Here is a 21,038-nt window from a genome sequence, read left to right as displayed (position 1 = left end):
CCCTCACACTGACAGTGCAAGTTCTGGAATGCAAACAATAATAGAAAACTAGGAAAATGTTATAAGAACAATTTACACATTAAACACAGGGCCACTTCCCGTTTGTTATTTGCTTCTGAGATATTCAAAAAAGTCTTCTTCACAGCATTTTTTAGATTGTAAAATGAACTAAAACAATGTAGGGAATCAAATATAAATCAGAAGAAATGAGTCAACACAAGAAATTGATCTATAAGAACTGAGGCTTGGGGACAAAAATGATGTTTTAGAAATCAAATATTCAACTTATCTACACTTTAATAATGATTGGTGTAGAGGAGAAATGAGAGATCTTATTTAGTGTTTGATGGGTAGGAAAGAAGATCTCTATGGATCTTTTTGAATATTTAAAAACATTTTGTAATGATATAAGTGTAACAGTGTCTCTATGTTTAGCTTGATAGTATTAAAATGGCAGGATTAAGGAAATTTTGGAATTTGGTCTGATTTTTTTCTCAACACATGGAAGCACAGGATTTGGTTAGACATTAACTGTCACAGGTGTAGGTCCTCTGCATGCTGTGTGTAACTCAATTGCTATAAACATCAAGCTGCTTTTGCCTAGCAGAGACTACGTGATACAATTCCCAGTATGTGACCTTGAATTCTGACTGTGAATCCCTCCTGAACCATCACTGCAGGTCTCCATGCGGATCATGCAATAAAATCTACTGACATCATTTCTAAAGGCATTAACATACATAGATTATTCAGGCCGTCCTGGGACCAAATTTTCCCAAACTGGCATTCTCCAAAGAGCCTTAATTTCCACAACTATGAGTGATGTCATGAAACTAGCTAAACTCTCCTCATATATACTTATCAACCAAATTTAATTACATGGACATCAGATGCAGAGCCCCAGGAAAGAGATTGTACACGATTCTCCAGAGCTGAGGGACCATCTGGAAAGAAGAAAAACATGAATTCATAAGTAGTCCCTTCTTTGGCTATAGGAACAAAGCAAGGGAAATACATGGGTGCCCATATCATGTGTTCATTTGAATAGCACTTCACAATGCACATTGCCCAGGTGTCAAGTAAGACAAAGATGTTCACTTTGATTTTTCTGTTCTTCCTCCTGAACATTCCACTTCTTGTTGCCAGTTTCATTCATCCCAGGTGCTTTTGGAGAATGAAGCAGAATAAAGACAAGGATGAAGACCTGTTGGATGGTTGTATCTTCTTCCTTAGGGTTTTGACGGAGAATGTTGAGAAAGATGATTTCAACTATATTCTGAATACACAGTAAGTTTTTTTGTATCTTCTATGTAAATGTGTGAAGTAGATGGTTAGGAAGACGAGATTCAGAGCATTGCTTTTTAGTCTTTTGTCCTGTTACCCAATTTGCACACCAAGAAACAACTCCACATTCTTTTAGAGACTCAATGCTATTTTGCTACTTTTACTTTGTCCAAAGACTGATTTGTTATCTACCCGTTAGCCTCCTACTTATTAGGCTGTAAGCTGAGTGAAAAAGGACGCTGTATCTTGTCCATCAATATAGCCTTCCTCTTGACCGTTTCTATAGCACAGTAGCTGGTGATGTCTCACTGAAAGAAACCCCACACTATTCAAGGAGTATCATTCTAAATGAGTGTAACGAAATGACTGTCAAATGAGTCTGTGATGTCCCTTTGATCACTATGTCTCTCATAATGCATCTGGTAGGGCAACTAATATTTGTAATGTTTGTGGCCACCCTAGCTGCAGAGAATTTTTACATAGCTATTCAGTTCCTCTCTCAGATGTTCTTCACACAGTCACATTGTGCTTTCTAAAGCTGCATCAAGAACAAAAATGGAGACCTGTCCACTGTGAACTTCACATGTGTTCCTGTTCCCCCATACTTCACTGAGAGACATATGTAACACCTGACCTTTAAATTCATAGTCTAGTTCTTCCCTCTCTTTATAGGCTACAAAAGGAATGTGTGGACTATAAATGACATGTTTGCATTCTTTGAAATCTGAGGCCGCATCTAATAGTGGTGACTGCTTACTTTCTTTTTTTTAATTAAGAAATTTTTTATTCACTTTTCATACCAATCACAGATCCCACTCTTCCCTCATATGACTTCTTATTTTCATTGTCACTTGCCTGAGAGACAGCTGTGGCATGTGATACTTGGCTACACTTGAAAATAGTTACATACAAGCACATCTCTAACATTATTTAAGAAACATACGTTTCTTCTCTTTGTGTCTAATGTGTTTATTCTCTGACACTTATATTTACCTCTTCTGTTTCTCTTTCTGTAATTTTACTAGTTATAGCTGCAGATTTTAACAATTTGGATATAATATACATTTTGATTTTGTATATTACTGATAGTTGTTTTCAAACATAGCCCTTTAGTCCCGTAGGCAAGAGTAACAGCTCCATTCATTAATATTTCATATTGTTTAGTGTGCAGGAGTTGGTGTTTGAGATTCATAAGTTATACTCTCAAATTCTGGGTTGACTGGTACTGAAAATTTCAATGACATTTTTCCATGTGGTAATAAAGAATATTCTAAGATGTTATTTATTTTTAAAATGCATCAATAAACATTTGCATTGATTCATGAAGATACCACAGTGGTAAAATTTCTAAGTGGAACATAGATTGTATCTAACTCTGAGTGAATTATTCAGAATGAAAAAGTATGTTTCAGTTTGATGTTTATTGTTCAAATGATATGAAATTTGTAATAAGATATGGGAGTTATTATTCTACCCATACACATAAACATAAAATGGTATTTTTCTATTCCTACTTACTTTTAGACTATTTTATTTTCAAAATTCATAAACATTTTCCATACATTGTACACTTTATAATCTTTTATTGTACAACCATGTAATATTGGCACAAACAAATCTCAGTGCAATTTCCAGATGTTCCCAGTTCTCAGTAATATGCTAATGTTGTGCAAATGTATGTGGAAATGTACAAAAAGGTGCTTTGTGTAGGAAAATTTTATGTTGTTCAGATATACCAAGTGGGAGTACATTGAACACACCTCTGTAAACATAAAATAGATGACCAATACTGTGGTACATGACCTTGATCTCTGCATTCCTGAAATGGAATAGGAGTATTACTATGCATTTGAAGCCAGTCCAGTCTAAAGCCAAGTGTCATTCAAAATAAGGGAATCCATTATAATTTTATGGCATAAATGAGTAGTTCTCATGTCCATACACAGATGCATATATTTACCAAATATACTCTGTTATTTAATTTTATTTAAAAATATATCTTAAAAAAATTGTGCCTGTAATAGGCACATCAGAAAGAAAAAAGAACAAGATGAGGATGCATATGAAAGAATATGGTAACTACATTGCCCACTCATTATAATGAATTATAAATATAGCAGCCAAATGTTGCCCCAGAAAGATTACTGTGCACACACCAGTCATTCTTTGAATACCTTATTCAATTCAGTTTGTTTCAAAGAAATTACCAGAAACTTGGCTCGTGCATCACATGTCATATGCTATAATTTCAAAGGGAATTCAAGATTAGGTTTACTGTGTGGTCAAGGAATGTGCGCTTGTATTTACCTTCTGAGCAAACTAACAAAAAACAGAGGACACAGCCCTCTCTTTGGAAAATGCCATGTCCCATTTTTGTATGGGACATGTACTCCCATGAACTTTATGAACTTATTGGGCAGCATCTGTCATCTTTGAGACATTCTTGGACCTCTACCAATCCCAGCAGATGAGTTTTTTGAGTGTGATTTTGCAGGAAATCCTATCTCGACTGATACCACTCCCAGATTCTATGAAGAGTGTGAGGAGGAGACTGGCCTCACACTTATGTCAATCTGTGTAGTTCATGGGTACTATTCAGAGACTTGATGGGACTTCCATATTTCCTTGTGTGAAACAAGATTAGAGAAGAAATAACAAGGCAGGAGATTTTCTAGAATTCTTAGCAGAAACGTGTTTATAAGTTTTGAGGAGTGCATGATACCTCATGATACTGCCTGTGCCCTAGTTCCTTTAGCTTACTAATGGACCCTTCCATCCCATCCTGTGTGATCATGATCAATTTCCATATCTGTATCCGATGGCCCCCAAAGACACATCTCTACCCCAGGCCATAATCTATTTGATGCTTCACTTCAACCTGAACAGGATTGGGCTGTCTATCTTAGACAATGATCAGGCTATACAATTTCTTTCACATTTGAGAAAAGACATGGAAAAAATACAGTCTGCTTCACCTTTGTGAGCATGATCCCAGGCAGCATATCAAAAGCTGAAGTGTATTATAACAAAATCATGACACCATCCATGAATGTAGTAATTATTTATGGTGACACAAACAGAATTATAGCTTTGAGCTTTTGGATGTGTTTGAGTGCAATGTTCTGTAGATATCTATTAGGTCCTTTGATTTATAACATCTAATAGCTTGAGCATTTCTCTGCTTAGATGACCTGTCCTTTGGACAGAGTGGGATATTGAAATTGTCAACTATCAATGTCTGATAATCAATGTGTTATTTAAGCTTCAATTATGTTTCTTTTATAAATGTGAATGCCCTTGCATTTAGAGCATAGATGTTGAGAAGGGAAAAGTTATCTATGTGGATTTCTCATATGATACATATGTGGTACCCTTTCTCATCCCCTTTTGCTAATTTTGGTTTCGAGTGCATTTTGTTAGATGTTATAATGGCTTCACTATCTTGTTTTCTAGTTCATTTGGCTTAAAATACTTTTCTAGCCATTAACTTTGAGGTATGACTATTTTGATTTTGAGGTACACTTATGAATTCCAGAAGAATGATGAATACTCTTTACACATCCATACTCTTGTTTGTCTCTTTCTATTTTGGAGCTGATACCACTGATATATCAATGACCAATGATTGTTAATTTCTTTTTTTTATTGTTGTTGTTGATGGTGGCACTTGTGTGTGTTTTGCTTCTTTGCTTTGCTGGTAAGAAATTATTTATATCCTGTGTTTTCATGGATAAAGTCAACTTTCCTAGTTTCAGTTTTTCTAGTATTCCCTCCTGTAGTACAGTATATGTGGGTAGATATTTTTTAAATTGGATTTATTATGGAGTATCTTATTTTCTCTTTTAATGAGGATTGATGGAATGTTTTGCTGGGTATAGTAGTATGGGTTGTCATCTGTGATCTCCTAGCATTTGCAGTACACCTGACCACATCATTCTGGCTTTTATAATTTCCATTGAAAAGTCAGATGAAATTCAGATAGGTCTCCCTTTATATGTCACTACAGCTTTTTCATTGCAGTATTTAATATTCTTTCTTTGTTAGGTATATTTTATCTTTAGATTAATTTGCATCGGCAACATTTTTCTGTTCCAATCTATTTGGTGTTTTTAAATTTTTTTTGTACCTTGATAGGTTGTCTCCTTTTCTAGGTTAGGAATATTTTCTTCTACAATTTAAAAAAAAATACATTCTGGGAATTTCAGATATGATTCTTCTCATTCTTCTAGTCCTATTATTCTTATGATTGGCATTTTCATAGTGTTGACCTATTCCTAGATATTTTGTGTCAAGGATTTTTAGGATCTAACATTTGATAATTGTATCTATTTTTCCTCATATCTGAATGCCTCAGATTATCTCTTCCATCTCTTGAATTTTGTTGGTGATGTTGATGTGTGTAGTTCCTGTTTGTTTACCCAGGTTTTCCTTTTCCAGAATTCCCTCAGTTTATGTTTTCTTTATTGTTTCTAATTCATTTTCAGGTCTCTTTTATTATAAAAGTTATTCATTTTACATACCAACCACCGACTCCCTCTTTTCCTTCCTACCACTCCTCAGCATTCCCTCCTAACCCATTCTGCATTCCCTCCTCTAGCAAGGTAAGACCACCTATAGGAAGTCAGCAGAGCTTGGTACATTCAGTTTTGGCAAGTCCAACCCCCCCCCCCAGCCCCTGCATAAAAGATATGCAAGGTATCCAACTGTAGGTAGTGGGCTCCATAAAGTTGGTTCATGCATCAGGGATGTATCCTGATCCTACTGAAAAGGGGCTCTTGAAACAGATCAAGGTATACAACTGCCTCAATTATGCAGAGGGCTTAGTTGATTGCCATGGAAGATCTACAGGTGTTGGTCTAAAGTTTATTGTGGTATGGTTGTCTCTGTAGATTTCCCCATCATGATCAAGATGCTCCTTGCTCATAGAATCCCTGTTCCCTTTCTTTGATTGCACTCATGGAGCCTGGCCTGGTGCTTGGCTGTGGTTCTCGGCATCTGCTTCCATTAGTTACTGGATGAAGACTCTATGATGACAGTTAGGGTATTCACCAATCTGATTACTAGGGTAGGTCAGTTCAGGTACCATTTCCATTATTGCTAGTAGTCTAAGCTGGGGTCCTCCTTGTGAAGTCCCTGGAACTTCCCTAGCATCCATTTTCTATCTGTCCCCATGATGTCTCCCTCTAACATGGTATCTCATTCATTGCTCTCCTACTCTGTTCATGCTCTTGCTGAACCCTTCCATTCCCTCATGTTCTCATCCCTGATCCCATGCCTGCTTTTCCCCCTCTAAGTTTATTCATGGAGATCTCATCTATTTCCCCAATCCCAGGGGAATTCATGCATGTCTCTTAGGGTTGTCCTTGTTAGCTAACATCTCTGGAGCTGTGGGTTATAGTCTGGCTATTTTTTGCTTTATATCTAGTATCCACGTATGAGTGAGGACATGTCATGTTTATTCTTCTGAGTCTGGGTTACCTCACTCAGGATGGAATTATTAAGTTCCATCCCTTCAGGTATTAAAGTTATATTCGTTTCTTTCAACTGAATTTCCCCCTTCTTTAAAGGATTTACTCATTTCCTACACTGTTTCTTTTGTCTTTTCCTCTATTTCTTTCAGGGATTTTTTTCATTTCTCCCTTAAAGTCCTCATTCATCTCCAAGAAGTTGGACTTAAGGTCTTTTTTATTCTACTTCAGCTGTGTTGGGATAGCCAGGGCTTGCTGTAGTAAGATAGCTAGCATTGCTAGTGTCATATTGCTTCAACTGTTGTCGATAGTATACTTACACTTGTGTCTAGGATTCTAAGTGTGTGGTGAATATAAGCCTAGGTGCTCATTTTTATGTTCATCTTATTTGGATGTGTTTTGTTCCTTTGTTTCTGTTTTCCCTTTTTTTCCCTCCAGTCAGCCTGGGATTCTTCAAGACATCTCCACTTGAGTTGGAGGAAAAATTTCTGGTGTCTGAATTGGCCTCTGGTCATTCGGGGGGACTCTTTCCAGGTTGGGGCTGGGGAACTTTGATGCACAGGGATTTGTGATTATAGATAGAGTCAAACACCATGATGTGAGATAGTATAGAGGTGGGCTTCCAATGTGGATATCTTATAGTCCTGCATGTTCTCCAGTTGATCAGAGATCACTTAGTATTTTGGGTCTGCTGCCTTGTGGTGTGGAGGGTTATGGATGGGTGATAGCTTTGGGGGGACAAAGACAGTAGGAGATGTTCAAGGATGGGTGGCCTACATTGAATTCTGGTGGCCATTTTCATCTCTGATATAGATGGGAAACTCTGCCCCATTGGGGTCTGGGATAATGTAGAAACAGTTATGAAAATGGGATAGACTAGGCTGATACTAAGAGAGTGAGAGACCTGGGGAGTTCAACATGCAAATGGCCTATAAAGAGTTTTGTTGGCAGGCATGTGAAATAGTAGAGCCTTGATTGACAAGTGTATGGTTGGGTTGAATCATTGACTTGCTCTGTCACTGGTGCTTTATCTGTTGTTAACAGTCATTGTTCATCTGCCCAGGAAACCACAATGTTCAAAGCACATGTGAAAACAGTAAAACTTTTCTGAACAGTCAATTAGCAAAAAGTAAGTAAATATTAAAATAAAAGTAATCAGATGATTCTCACAGTGCTACACAGGTTGCATCATAGGAATGTGTTACAGCCTCTGTTTTAAACACACAAGTATGTTTTGCACTATGTGTTCCATTATATCATGCACATTATTAGACTAACTGCAGATAATTACTTTCCCCTACATTCCAGCAAACCCAATCCCACATTCCACTCCCCAGATCATCAGCAGACTATATGTTGGGCAATCAATTCTCTACCTCTTACCCTGTTGGCAATGGAACCCAGGAATCTCCTTTTCCTAACTTTCCTCCTCTCACTCATTGCTTTAACAGAGCTCCAAATTCAAGGAGACATTCCCTGGATACTTATATTCCACTCCAGGCAGGGAAGCCTAAAACTTAACTGCAAATGTTCACCTCCCGTTCAGTTCCTCAAAAAAAAAAAAATGCCATGTCATATACCCAGTTCTGTACCTGATCACCTGCTTCAGCCAGCACATAAACTTCTCCAGTGAATCATACAGATCTTCCTCAACAAACTTCCTTGTCCATACACTATGCTTTTTTCCTAGTCATGCAACCTGAGAAACTATACCTAGGGAACACTCGAGAAACTATGGCCAGAGAAGCAGATTGGCTATCCACAGATATTCACCTCTGCTTCTATTCTTCACTCGTCAAATCACACATTACCATTCTCAGTTTTATAACAGTTTCTGCTCTGGCCTTTCCTGACTCTCTAGCACATTCCTAGGGGACTGAGACATAGTGGTGGAAAAACCTAGTTTCCTTGCTTCAAAGGAAGCAACCCTTTCCATCTTTCTACCTGGCCATTCCTCCTTAATCTTTCTCAGCTCCTAATAACTAAAAATTTATTTTTCATGGGAACCTCAGTGAATAGGCCTCTCAGGATAGCAGAAATTTTTCTATCAGGCAACATACAGCCACCAAAAACTACAATGACAAAATTAAAATAACAGAATAAAACCATCCCTGGTGCATCAGCAGGCTTTTAGGAACCAAATACTTATAATGGGACACCTTGCACAACCTTGGCCAGGGGGAAGGGCTTGGACTTGCATCTACTGCATATGTCACCCCATGGGAGACCTTGTCTTATTGTGGGGAAGAGTGGAGTGTAGGTTGGGTGGGGGAGGTGGAGGGAGCTGGATGAGTTTAGAAGGCAATCTTTGATTGGTGTGTAAAATGAATGGAAATTTTTTTGTTACCCTCTCTGTTTATTTAGCATGTCCTTTAGAGTTTGATTTGATCTTTCTATGACTGCTTAGCCTGTAGGATTATGTGGTATACCTGCAATATGCTTTATATTGTAATAAGCAAAAAACTGTTTCATTTTACCTGACACATATGCTGGAGCATTGTCAGTTTTAATTTGTGAAGGCATACCCATGTTGGCCATAACTACTAGCAATTCTTGATTAACAAAATCTCCCTTTTCTGAACTCAGAGCACTGGCCCTTTGAAATCCTGAATAAGTACCAATAGTGTGTTGTACTTTTTTCAGTTTTTCAAATTCTTCTAAGTGAAACACATCCATCTGCCAGATTTCATTCCTCTGAGTACACTTTGGGCTACATCCTGCTGGTAGCAGAGTCTGATTTCCAAAAGAACAAGTGTCAGGGACAAGTACAGAATCTCTAGTTAGTGGAAAAATACAGACCCCCAATAATACACGGAACTAGATCATCTTATAGTCAGGTTGCCTAGCAACAGGATATTGAGTCAGAGCCCTTGACCCTCTCACCCTGTACACATCCTATACAAACATCCTGTTAGCTTGCCCCACCTTATGCTGATGACAGCTTCTTGCTCCACCCACCCTGTGGAACTATATCAACCTTTCTGGAAGAGAAATAAAGTGACACCTTGATCAGATTCCAGACTTGGTGTCTTTTCCTTTGTATCTCCTGTCCCTACATTCCCTCCTTAGGGTGGTCGAGAACCCATTGAAGCCCTGCAGGTGGGGCAAACAAGTAGGACATTGCCTTAGAATTTCCCTGGCTTGTTGCCATATTATGGAAAAATACCTTTTAAAACCGTTCCTATTGACATGACACTTTTTATGAAATTCTGAGGCCTCCATCACACTTCCTATCAATAATTTTTCAGTCTCATCTTAACCTTGTTCTAGAGGGCCTGGCAGACCCATATGGGATCAGATGTTAGCTATATATAAAGGATCACTCCTATTCCTCATTACATCTTATAACTGAATAAATATTGAAGTTTATTCTGACTCATCAGACATAAATTCTGTAGTCTCAATATGTAATACCACTTTTTCAGCATATTGAGAGTAGTAACTGTTGAGAGGTTCTGAAAAATCCACAAAAATCAACAGAATAGTGCAAAATTTTGATTTTAGTACACAATTTTAAGCACTTTGAACCACTTTAGTTAAGTTTTTCTGATGTGTAATCTGCCTTTCCTTGTTTCTTTGCATCTGTTTAAAATTGATGAATTTTACATAAAGTTGTTTCCTGTACAATGTGAGGCAAAACCCAATCAGCTCTCTTTATAAGTTGAATTCTATCACTGTTGGGATATTTGCTATTAATCTCTCCTAAAAAATTATTTCAACCTCTTTACCAAGTTTCATTGTCTGCCCATAATTTGCCAATGTCCTCCTTAGTTAAAGGTATGACTGTTTTTGCTGGGACTATACCTGCTAATTGATTAAGTCTCAGTTTTCCTTTTTAAATCAAGTCAGAGATCTTTTCCACATAAGTTTTAAATTTTTCTCTATTTATTTGGTAGAATTTTCATTCCAATATATCTTTACTCTGCATTAAAATTCCTGTAACAGAATGCTTAGAGGATAAAATAACCAAAATGTAATCAAGCTTGGATACACAAATCCACATATAATTCCTGTACTTTCTTTTCCACCAAGGCAAAATCTCAGCTTCACCTGATAAATCTCTTAGACTATTTAAGTCCTTGTCACTGTCTAAGGTTTTGAAAAAATAACTCAGTTCATCATTTTTTGCCTCAGCAATGGTTCACAGCTAGGAAGAATTTTCAAATAATCTTTGAAAGTCATTAGGACTCTGAAATGGATCACTTCTAATTTGTACTTTTGGCGTCTTATTTTTGTAGTCCTATTTTGTATCCCAAATAATTAAAAGAATATCCTCTTTGTATCTTTTCAGGGGCAATTTGCAATCCCCAACATGGCAATGTTTTCTTTATTTCTTCAAACATTCTAAATTATCGGCATTGAATCATCCAGTAAAATATTGTCCATTCAATGATAAATTATAGACTTAGGAAACTGTTTATGTATTAATTTCAATGGCTGTGGTACACAATATTGGCACAGAGTTGGGCTATTCCACATTCCCTATGTGAGAACCCTTTATTGATATCTCTTTGTTGGTTGAGAATTATTATATGTAGAGACTGTGAAGGTGAATCTTTCTCTGTCTTTTTCTTGTACGAGTATTAAAAAGCAACAGTCTTTTTTAAAATTTATTTTATAATTTAATTTAATTTTACATATCAGCCATGGATTCCACTGTCCTCCTTCTCCAGCCCCCTACTCTACCTCCCTCTGCCCACCCTCCATTCCCATCTCCTCCAGTGCAAGGACTCCCCTGGGGATTCAGCTTTACCGGGTAGATTCAATCAAGGCAGATCCAGTCCATTCCTCCCTTCGCCCAGGCTAAGCAAAGTGTCCCTCATAGGCCCCAGGTTCCAAAGAGCCAGCTCATGCAATAAGGAGAGGTCCTGGTCCCAGTGCCTATGGGCCTCAGAAACAGTTCAAGTTAATCAACTGTCTAAATTATCCAGAGGGCCTGATCCATTTGGGGGCTCCTTAGCTATTGTTGCATAGTTTGTGTGTCATGCTAGAACTCTCATCCAATGACTGATGCAAGCAGATGCAGAGATCCACAGCCATGCCCCAGGTGGAGCTCCAGGAGTCCAGTCATTGAGAAAGAGGAAGGGTTGTATGAGCAAGTATTGTTGAGACCATGATTGGAAAAAGCCCAGGGACAAATAGCCAAACTAGTGAAAAGCAACAGTTTTTAAATTGATAACTATAAGTGACCATCCTTCAGGTAACAGAGTAGGCAAAGGAATTCCAGATTGTAGAGAGCCAATTGGTTGAATTAATTTGTTAATTGCTCTTATGTCTGTTACCATTCTCCATTTACCAGATTTCTTTTTAACAACAAATACAGGAGAATTCCAAGAGCTGGTTGATTCTTCAATACACTGGACATTTAACTGCTCTTGTATCAGCTCTTCTAAAGCCTGCAGTTTCTCTGTTGTTATAGGTCATTGCTGAACCTCTATAGGCTTGTCTTTTAACCATTTTAAAGGTAGAGCTGTTGGTGTCTTTGGAGGATCATCAGTTGTTGTGGCCTGTTCTTGTACAATCTGGATGGCTATTGACAGCTCTTTAGAATAATACCTTTTACTATCTCTGTCAGAAACATGTGTTAGTTTATGATTTGTTTCTGAGGTCAGAGGAATGGTAATCTTTGTATTCCATTGTTGTAATAAATCAGAGCTCCATAAGTTCATAGCTACGTTAGCCACATATGGCTTTCCTTTTCCTCTCTGTCCTGCTGGTCCTACACATTTGATCCATCTTGCACTCTGTTTCACTTGAGATAATTTTCTATTCCCTAACAGCTGAAAATTTACCTCCTGCTGAGGCCAATTTGGATGCCAAAATTCTGTTTCAATTATTGTCACATCCATACCCATGTCTACAAATTCTTCCAAAAAACCATAATTTATTCATATTTTTAATTTTGGTCTTTTTTCATATAGAGAAGTTTGTCAAAAATCTGCTTTATGGTTCCTCCTGAATTTTCTATTTTTCTGCTGTAGTTGTTCTATCCTCCCGAGCAGTCTGGTTAATTTCAATAGTCATTTGGTTATTTAATTGCTCTGAGTAGGAGTTTCTTTTTGATGGCATAAAGGTCTGAACTGAATTTGCGGTGAGGGCCTATATGAAGGCCTTCTGGGAGGTTCCTGAAGGCAAAGGCAAAGGATTACATTGTCTGTCTCTTATTGATCTACATTTGTTGATCTAACGTTTACGCTTACCACACCTTCTGCATAGTCCAGAATGGAGGGACATTCTTTTGCCATTGTTCTTTGAATAAACATTCTTTTAAGGAACACCCTGTTTATACTCGCTTTTCTAATAATTTTGTTTACCACAACCAAAATTTCTGACCTTTTTTCCTCAAAGGTTTTGAAATCACTTCTATCCACATCTCATCATGGTCATGAGATTCAATATTAATTTTGTCCCTGATCCAATCATCCAAATGTGCTGATCTTGCTTTTATTGGCCTGATTATTCTTTTGCATTCTTCATTTGCATTCTCAAAAGCCAAACATTCAATTATTTTCTGTCCAGCTTCTGAATTTGGTATTATTCTATATACTGCTGAGGCCAGCCTTTGTAAGAAATCTGTGAAGGATTCTCTGGGACCATGTACACCTTTTGTGAATGATTTAAAATTTTTCCTGCTTCCTCAATTCTGTTCCATGCATTCACCGCTGCCATGTGGCATAGAATTAAGGATTGGTTATCATATAAACAGTATCTTTGTATATCATCATATTCGCCTTATCCAAGAAGTTGATTCTCGTAAATTTCCACACCTCTTGTTCTACATTGGCTTTTTATTGTCTTAGCCTCCTCCTTTAACCATGTTCTCCACTGTAATTGTGCTCCAGAGTCTAGGACAGCTGTTACCAGTTCTTTCCAGTTCTGAGGAGTTATACTGTTCCAAGTTTGCCTTGAGTATAACTTTTGCTTTATGAGTGGAAAATGCATGCCATATGATATAATAGCTTCCTTAAATCTCCTTAAATCTCCCATTTCCACTGGAGTCCAGTTAGCTTGTACATGCCATTAAGCAGGTAATTCCTGTAAAGTTAACAGATCGATTAAGTTTGATTGTTTGGAAAGAGGCTATCTTTCTGTAACCATATAAGTCAATACTGAAATTATTTCACCTTTAAATTCTTTTCTCTGTGTATGAATTTCTATATAAATTATTTTAACAGATTTTACTAAAGCTTTTATCTTGGCACTTAAATTAAACAACAGATTTAATACTCTAATAAGGATGATTAAACAAATAATATTCATAATTGATGTTATATACATCCCATCAACAATATTCACCCTCTCATTTATTGTTCCATTTTCACACTGTCTCATGTGTTGTCAATAATACCAATTTTGTTCCATTGTAAATATGTTTCCCAATTTTTTAATATGAGAAAAAGTTGTTTTCAACTAGTTTCTCCCTTTAAGGTATCTTTATGACTTACCAAGTCTGCTTAGCACAGTAGATGTCCAAGGGAATTTAAAAGCTGTTATCTAGTCTGCTGGTAGTCCAAAATTGGAATTACAAGAGAGAGGGAGTGAGCTATTACACACCAGGAGAAAAAAAATAAATTCTAGCCTTCTGCTCTGGCCTGAGCCACACCTGGCCTGAGCCTCGGAGTCAGTAACCCCAAAAGCAGTCCGGCCACTTGCAGCTCTGTCCCCTTGCTGCTATGGCTGTGTCCAGCTAACCTTACCTCATCATGCAACAGCTTCCAAAGTGTATGCTACTTCCTGTTTTCCTGCACATTTATTACCTTGCTGTTCTCCCCCTCATTGACTCTTAGCTTAGCTGCCTCACTTCCTTGTCACTGCCTGTCTGTTCAGACCTCCAGGTCTGTATGGCTGGTAGTCATACTAAAGGCTTGTGTTCTGTTCCCTAGCATGGCCTTGAACACAGAGAGACCCTGCCTGCCACATGATCAGATCAAGGCATGTGCTACCACTGCCTTACTTTTGTGTTTATTTAAAATGGCTTTCTATTTCCTCTGATCTGCAGCCAAACTTTATTTATTAACATACAAATAAAATATTAGTACATTTCAACACAAAAATATTGTCACATCCAGCTTATTATGTCATTTCAACTTCACAGCACAGGACATTTGATTCAGTATTTGGGTCTGGTTGAAAATACCATCCAGCTTTGGATAGTCCTTCTGTTGAATACAAAGAATTATTTTTAGGTTTCTGTCCATATTAACCATCATACCCTCTTACAGGACATCAACCAAAAACATCCAGTTTCCATTGGCCTTAACTTTTTCCGTGGATGAAGTCAATAGGAACCCTGATCTTTTGCCAAATATGTCATTAGCATTTCAATTGCTGGATGGTAGATGCATGAATTTCCCAAAATTATTCAGTTACATGCATTTGGATGAAGAAAATCAAGATTATTACCCTAATTACGAGTGTAAAAAAGAGCCTGGTTGTATAGTGGTGCTGACAGGACCAGATTATGAAACATCTGCAATATTTGGGACATTTCTGGACCCCGGGCTATCTCAACAGGTGAGATTTTTGTGGTGTGGGTTTTCAAGAAATTGTGACTCTGTTGGAACAATAACAAGATGTTAAGAAGAGTATGTTGAATTATGTGAAACAGTGTGGTTCAGGAGTACTATTCAGAGACTTTATGTGGCTTCAATTCCCTTTTTGAAGTTGAGATGAGGGAAAATTATAGGTGAGAAGTTTTTATAGAACTCTTTGCTGAAAGTGTGTTTACAAGTTCTTAGAAGTGTATGCTACCTCATGCTGCTCACTCTGTCCTAGATCCTTCAGCTTACCTATGGACCTTTCCATACCATCCTAAGTGATCATGAAAAATTTCCCTATCTATATCAGATGGCCCCCAAGGATACAGCTCTACCACTGGCAATGGTCTCTTTGATTCTTCACTTCAACTGGAACTGGATAGGAGTGGCCATCTCTGACAATGACGAGGGTACCCAATTTCTCTCACATTTGAGAACTGAGATGCAGAAAAATACAGTTTGCTTTTCCTTTATATGCCTGATCCCAACCCAATTCCTTACATACATATCAAGAGCTGAAGTGTATTATAACCAAATCATAACATCATCTGCAAATGTAGTCATCATTTATGGTGACATTGACAGTACTCTAGCTGTGAGCTTTCAAATGTGGGAATCTCTAGGTATACACAGAATATTTTTGACCACATCACAGTGGGATGTCACTACAAGTAAGAGAGACTCTACAATTGGCTCATCCCATGGGATACTAGCTTTTACACACCACCATTCTGAGATTTTTGGTCTTAAATCATTTGTCCAGACACTGAACCCTCTGAAATACACAGATGAATACCTTGCAAGGCTGGGATGGATGAACTTTAACTGTGAGGTCTCAGCTTCCAAGTGTAAGACACTGAAGGATTGTTCATCCAATGCCTCATTACAATTTCTAATGGGACAGACTATTGACATGTCCTTTAGTGATGACAGTTATGACATGTATAATGCTGTGTATACTGCAGTCCATGCTATCCATGAGATGCTTCTTCAACAAGTGTATAATGGGAATGAACACTATGGTAACTGCTTGAAGGTAGTGTTTTTTTCTATTGGATGAAATTATGTGTCATCAATATAGCCTTTAAGAGTCTGTCAGATGCCCCAATTTCCTGGATGAGCAAATATTTAATCAAATGGGAATATTTTGAAATTATTTCCTGGTAAGGAATTAAACCTAGATTCTGATATAAATATTAATGTCAAAGCAATGGAGTGGAGGACACAATTTATCAAGGAATATCAGTAACATAATTAGAGACCACCTGAATATCATTTCACTTCTTCTATTACTGGAAATATAACAGTCCTTTCTCATTAACCCTCTCCATGATAAGAAGATGAGCCCTTGTTCATTGATTGTCAAACATGTGGTAATCAGTGTATGAGATGTTTTTCACAAGTGTTCTCAACTGATTATGCTCTAGTGTAGGCTCTAGGGACCTATTTGGCACACTGTGAGTAATTACACAGGAATTACTGTGTAACAGTGGTGCTCTTATATATTTCTGGACATACATGTGTTCATGTGTGTGAATTAATGGTTCTCACAGTGTATGGGAGAATGATTCTTTTTTTCTGTGTATCTGTGTGTATATCTGCATTGCTGCATATATTGTACATATCTGTTTATCTGCATATTTATCTGTGGAAGTGTGAATAGATTTATCGTTTGTCAATGTCATTGTGTATGTGTGTTTGTTTTATGTATATTTTTCTGTGTGTTTTTCAGTTCAGCTGCATGTCACTACTTCATGTTTTGTGTATCTGCTTTCACATATGAATATCTGTTTCTCTCTCTCTCTCCCTCTCTCTCTCTCTCTCTCTCTCTCTCTCTCTCTCTCTGTGTGTGTGTGTGTGTGTGTGTGTCTGTCTATCAATCTTTTATTGTGAGCATAAACTTGTATATGTCAATGTTTCTCTGTGTGTGTGTTTCAATATGTGTATGTCTCCCCATGTGTATTTGTCTAAAAATGTGTGCATTTTTGTGTGAGCCTCTGTGTTTTTCAGGTTTCTGTTTCTGTGTGTCTGTTTGGGTTAGTATGACTCTCTGTTTCTGACTGTATTTTGATGTGTGTGTCTGACATATATACATGTGTGTATATTGTATGTATCTGTATTATATACATATGTCTGTATGGATTTGAGTCTCTCTTTCTCTTTCTCTCTCTCTCTCTGCTTTTTTCTTACCAAATTTTGTGTGTGCATGTATGTCTGGGTTACTCCTTGTAGTTTCCTCTGAAAGAATTTAAATTCTAAGAATGTTATGAAATTTTATTTATCTGCTTTCTTTTATTTCTCTTATTGTATTTCTCTCATAGACAGCTTCAATAATGTTGCCTTTAAGAAGAAATATTTATATGTTTTCTGACATCAAGAAAGGACACATACATTATAGAATGCTGCCTCTCTTTCAGCTGCACTCTTTTCTGAGGAAGACTCATTTCACTAATCCTGTTGGAGAAAAAGTAAATATGATCCAGAGAGAAAACCTACAGGCAGAGTATGACATTTTCCAGATTTGGAATTTCCCAAATGGATTTGAAGTCAAGGTGAAGATAGGAGAGTATAGCCCATATTTTCCACATGGTCAAGAGCTCCATTTATATGAAGACGTGATAGAGTGGGCCACAGGAAGTAGACAGGTGGGTCTGACCTAACTGTAATTATTTCTGTCATACAGCAGTAACACTGTCAAGTGGGTCCATTGGTGCTGCCTTGTAACTGATGCATTGAAATAGACTGCCACATTAAGAAGCATTTTCTAGCCTCTGTCTTTATGTCTCTTCTTTTCAGTTCTTGATGTGACATTTTGTTAATTCTTTGAGGTTCTCAGACATGCATACCATGCATACAGTGATTTTTCAATCATTCCAGAACATGTTTCTTGTTTTAATAACAAAAAGAATATTAATAGTTATCACTGTACTATATCATTTCCAGTGAAGCATTCAATATCTTCTTGATACTATTCTGATTACTATACAGTGCTTGTCCTTTCTTCTGCTGAATCTTTGACATAGATGCTGAAAGACTGAAGGTAAATGTAAGGAGGTGTAAAGTAAACACATTCAAATCATTAAGTATTATTAAATAATTTTTTAAGCCTTTGTACCCACAGGTCCTAAATTGCCAACATCTCTAACCAAATATTAAGATAACATTTTCATGGCCCATTTAGATTCCCTATGAATTGTAACTATTTTTTTCTTCCTTCCTTCTTTTCTTTCTTTCTTTCTTTCTTTCTTTCTTTCTTTCTTTCTTTCTTTCTTTCTCTCTGTCTCTCTCTTTCTTTGTTCCATTTTTCTATTAAATGTGTATGGATGACTTGTCTGCATATATGTCTCTGCAACACTGGTATGCCTGGTGCATATGGATGCCAAAACAATGGCTTGAATATCTGGGTGGTAGAGAGAGTGCAGGGCCACCCAGTGGGTGCTGAAAGTCACACTTGAACCCTGTATATGAGCAGTAATTGTTATAGACACTTGAGCCAATTCTCCAGCCTAAAAGCATGTTCTTAAAAAAATACTCAATAGAGGAACATTTCATGGTCCCATTAGTTCTTTATAATTCTCTCAAACAAACAAGGATGTGCCAATTTTTCTCATCTGTGTGGGGAGGATGTATTATTGGTAGTAAAAAAATAGCTTTGGAAATTTATAAATGATGTATACTTCTATGAACCTAAGGTATATTATAGGAATGAATTCTGATGTGGGTGGTTTTAAGGTATCCAGTTAAAACTTTCTGACAGCTCTCATTGGTCCTAGAGGTGAGTGACTCTTCATACTCATTGAGCCCTGCCCCTAGGACCAATTCCTGGCCACACCATTTCCCCCAGGAACACTGGCCCCACTGGGCCTCAGTTGCTGGCCAGTAGGCAGGGCTCCTGTAGTAAGGCCATCCCAAACCATGACCTCCCAGTGTACCCTGCAATCTACATGACCTGTCCCAATACCCGTCCTACAGAGACCCGAGGGAACATTCTGAAGCTTGAAAAACAACCTCCAGCTATCATCAGGCCTAGAGAGAACTCTCCTTGGACAAAGAGCTGTCACTGGACCAAGAATAACCTCAGGAGTCAGGGAATCTGCCAGCCCTCATCAGAACAAGAGTAGCTTTTAGAAAAGTAGAATCTGCCACCTCTCAGTGGACCAAGAGAGGCTTCCTGTAACACAGAATCTATCAACTCTTACTGGACCAAGAGCCCTGATAAGACCAATCGTGAATCAGTGAGCCACAGGATCAACTAGTTTGGGTTGATCCAAGAGAAGCTCCCCAAGACACAGAATCTGCCTGATCCAATTAGACCAAGACTAAGATGGGGCTGAGATGGCTCCCTGTGCCACAGACACAACAAGCACAGAGTGGACCAACAGGAACTCACTAAGACACAGGTCCCTCTTATACCCATAAGAGGAAGAGATGGGCCGATGTCAAGGCAGAAGTACATACAACAACATAAAGAGCAATACAACATCACCAGAATGAAGCCCTCCTCAAACAGCAAGGTCTGAACATCACAAGGTAGAAAAAGAGGAAGAAAGCAACATTAGGAATGGCATAATGAAGATGCTAGAGCCTTTTCAAGAAAAAATGTAACTGAGGAAGAGAATAACAAAGAAGTGGAAGAAGTCAATAAAGAAATTGACAAAAAGAAATAAAAAACTGGAAGAAGTCTATAAAGAAAACAAGGAAAAGACAAATTAAAAATTGGAAGAAAACAATAAATCCCTTAAATAAAATAATGAACAATCATTTAAACAGGTGAGGGAAACAGTTCAAGACTTGAAAGGGGAAATAGAAACAATGAAGAAAACACAAACAGAAGGAATGCTAGAAATAAAAAATCTGAGTAATCGATCAGGAAACACAGATGCAAGAATAACCAAGAGAATTCAAGAGATGGAAGAAAGAATCTCCAGTGTAGAGGATACAATAGAGGAAATAGTTTCGTCAGTCACAGAAAATATCAAAGCCAAAAAGGTCATAACACAAAATGTCCAAGAAATGTGGAACGCCATGAAAAGAACCAACCTACAAATAATAGGGATAGAGGAAGCAGAAGAATACCAACTCAAAGGCACAGAAGATATATTCAACAAGATCATAGGAGAAAACTTGCCCAGCTTAAAGAAGGAAATACCTATGAAGATAAAAGAAAGCTATAGAACACCAAACAGACTAGACTCTCTAAAAAAGTCTCTTTGCCATTTAATAATGAAAAACTAAATGTACAGAATAAAGAAAGAATATTAAGAGCAGGAATAAGGAAAAAGACCAAGTGACTTATAAAGGCAAACCCACCAGAATAACACCTGATTTCTCAATGGAGATTTGAAAGCCAGAAGCACTGGAACTGATGTAATGCAGACACTAAGAGACCATGGATGCCAGCCTAGACTAATATACCCAGCAAAACTTTCAATCTTCATAGACGGGGTGAACAAGACATTCCAACACAAAACCAGATTTAAACAATACCTATCCACAAATCCAGCACTACAGAAAGCACTAAAAAAATTCCTACCTTAGGAAGTCAGATACACCCCAAAAATACAGGCAATAGATAACCTCACAACAGTAACCCCAAAGAAGTGAAGTACACACACTACCACCAAAAAATAACAGGAATGAACAATCACTTTTCATTAAGATCCCTTAACATCAATGGATTAATTCACCCATAAAAAGACACAGGCTAACAGAATGGATAGAAAAGCAGGACCCAACTTTCTGCTGCATA

At 37.6% G+C, this 21,038-nt stretch overlaps 1 protein-coding gene across 2 annotated transcripts in view; it reads left to right on the top strand.

The window, feature by feature from the left end:
- The first annotated feature begins 1,090 nt into the window (after window positions 1-1,090).
- The window catches only part of LOC143271880 (vomeronasal type-2 receptor 116-like), a 35,015-nt gene continuing 15,067 nt past the window's right edge, over window positions 1,091-21,038 (top strand). The window contains exons 1-4 of one of the 2 annotated variants that reach the window (XM_076564392.1): window positions 1,091-1,287; window positions 14,975-15,266; window positions 15,528-16,273; window positions 17,640-17,934. In XM_076564392.1, coding sequence (XP_076420507.1) covers window positions 1,091-1,287; window positions 14,975-15,266; window positions 15,528-16,273; window positions 17,640-17,934 — 1,530 coding nt within the window. Of the gene's footprint in view, window positions 1,288-14,974; window positions 15,267-15,527; window positions 16,326-17,639; window positions 17,935-21,038 lie in introns of both variants that reach the window. The other variant, XM_076564397.1, reaches the window with a different exon arrangement.

This window comes from Peromyscus maniculatus, chromosome 1 (assembly GCF_049852395.1).
Source record: "Peromyscus maniculatus bairdii isolate BWxNUB_F1_BW_parent chromosome 1, HU_Pman_BW_mat_3.1, whole genome shotgun sequence".
NCBI classification, from domain to species: Eukaryota; Metazoa; Chordata; class Mammalia; order Rodentia; family Cricetidae; genus Peromyscus; species Peromyscus maniculatus.
This window is presented reverse-complemented; position numbering and strand designations above follow the sequence as displayed.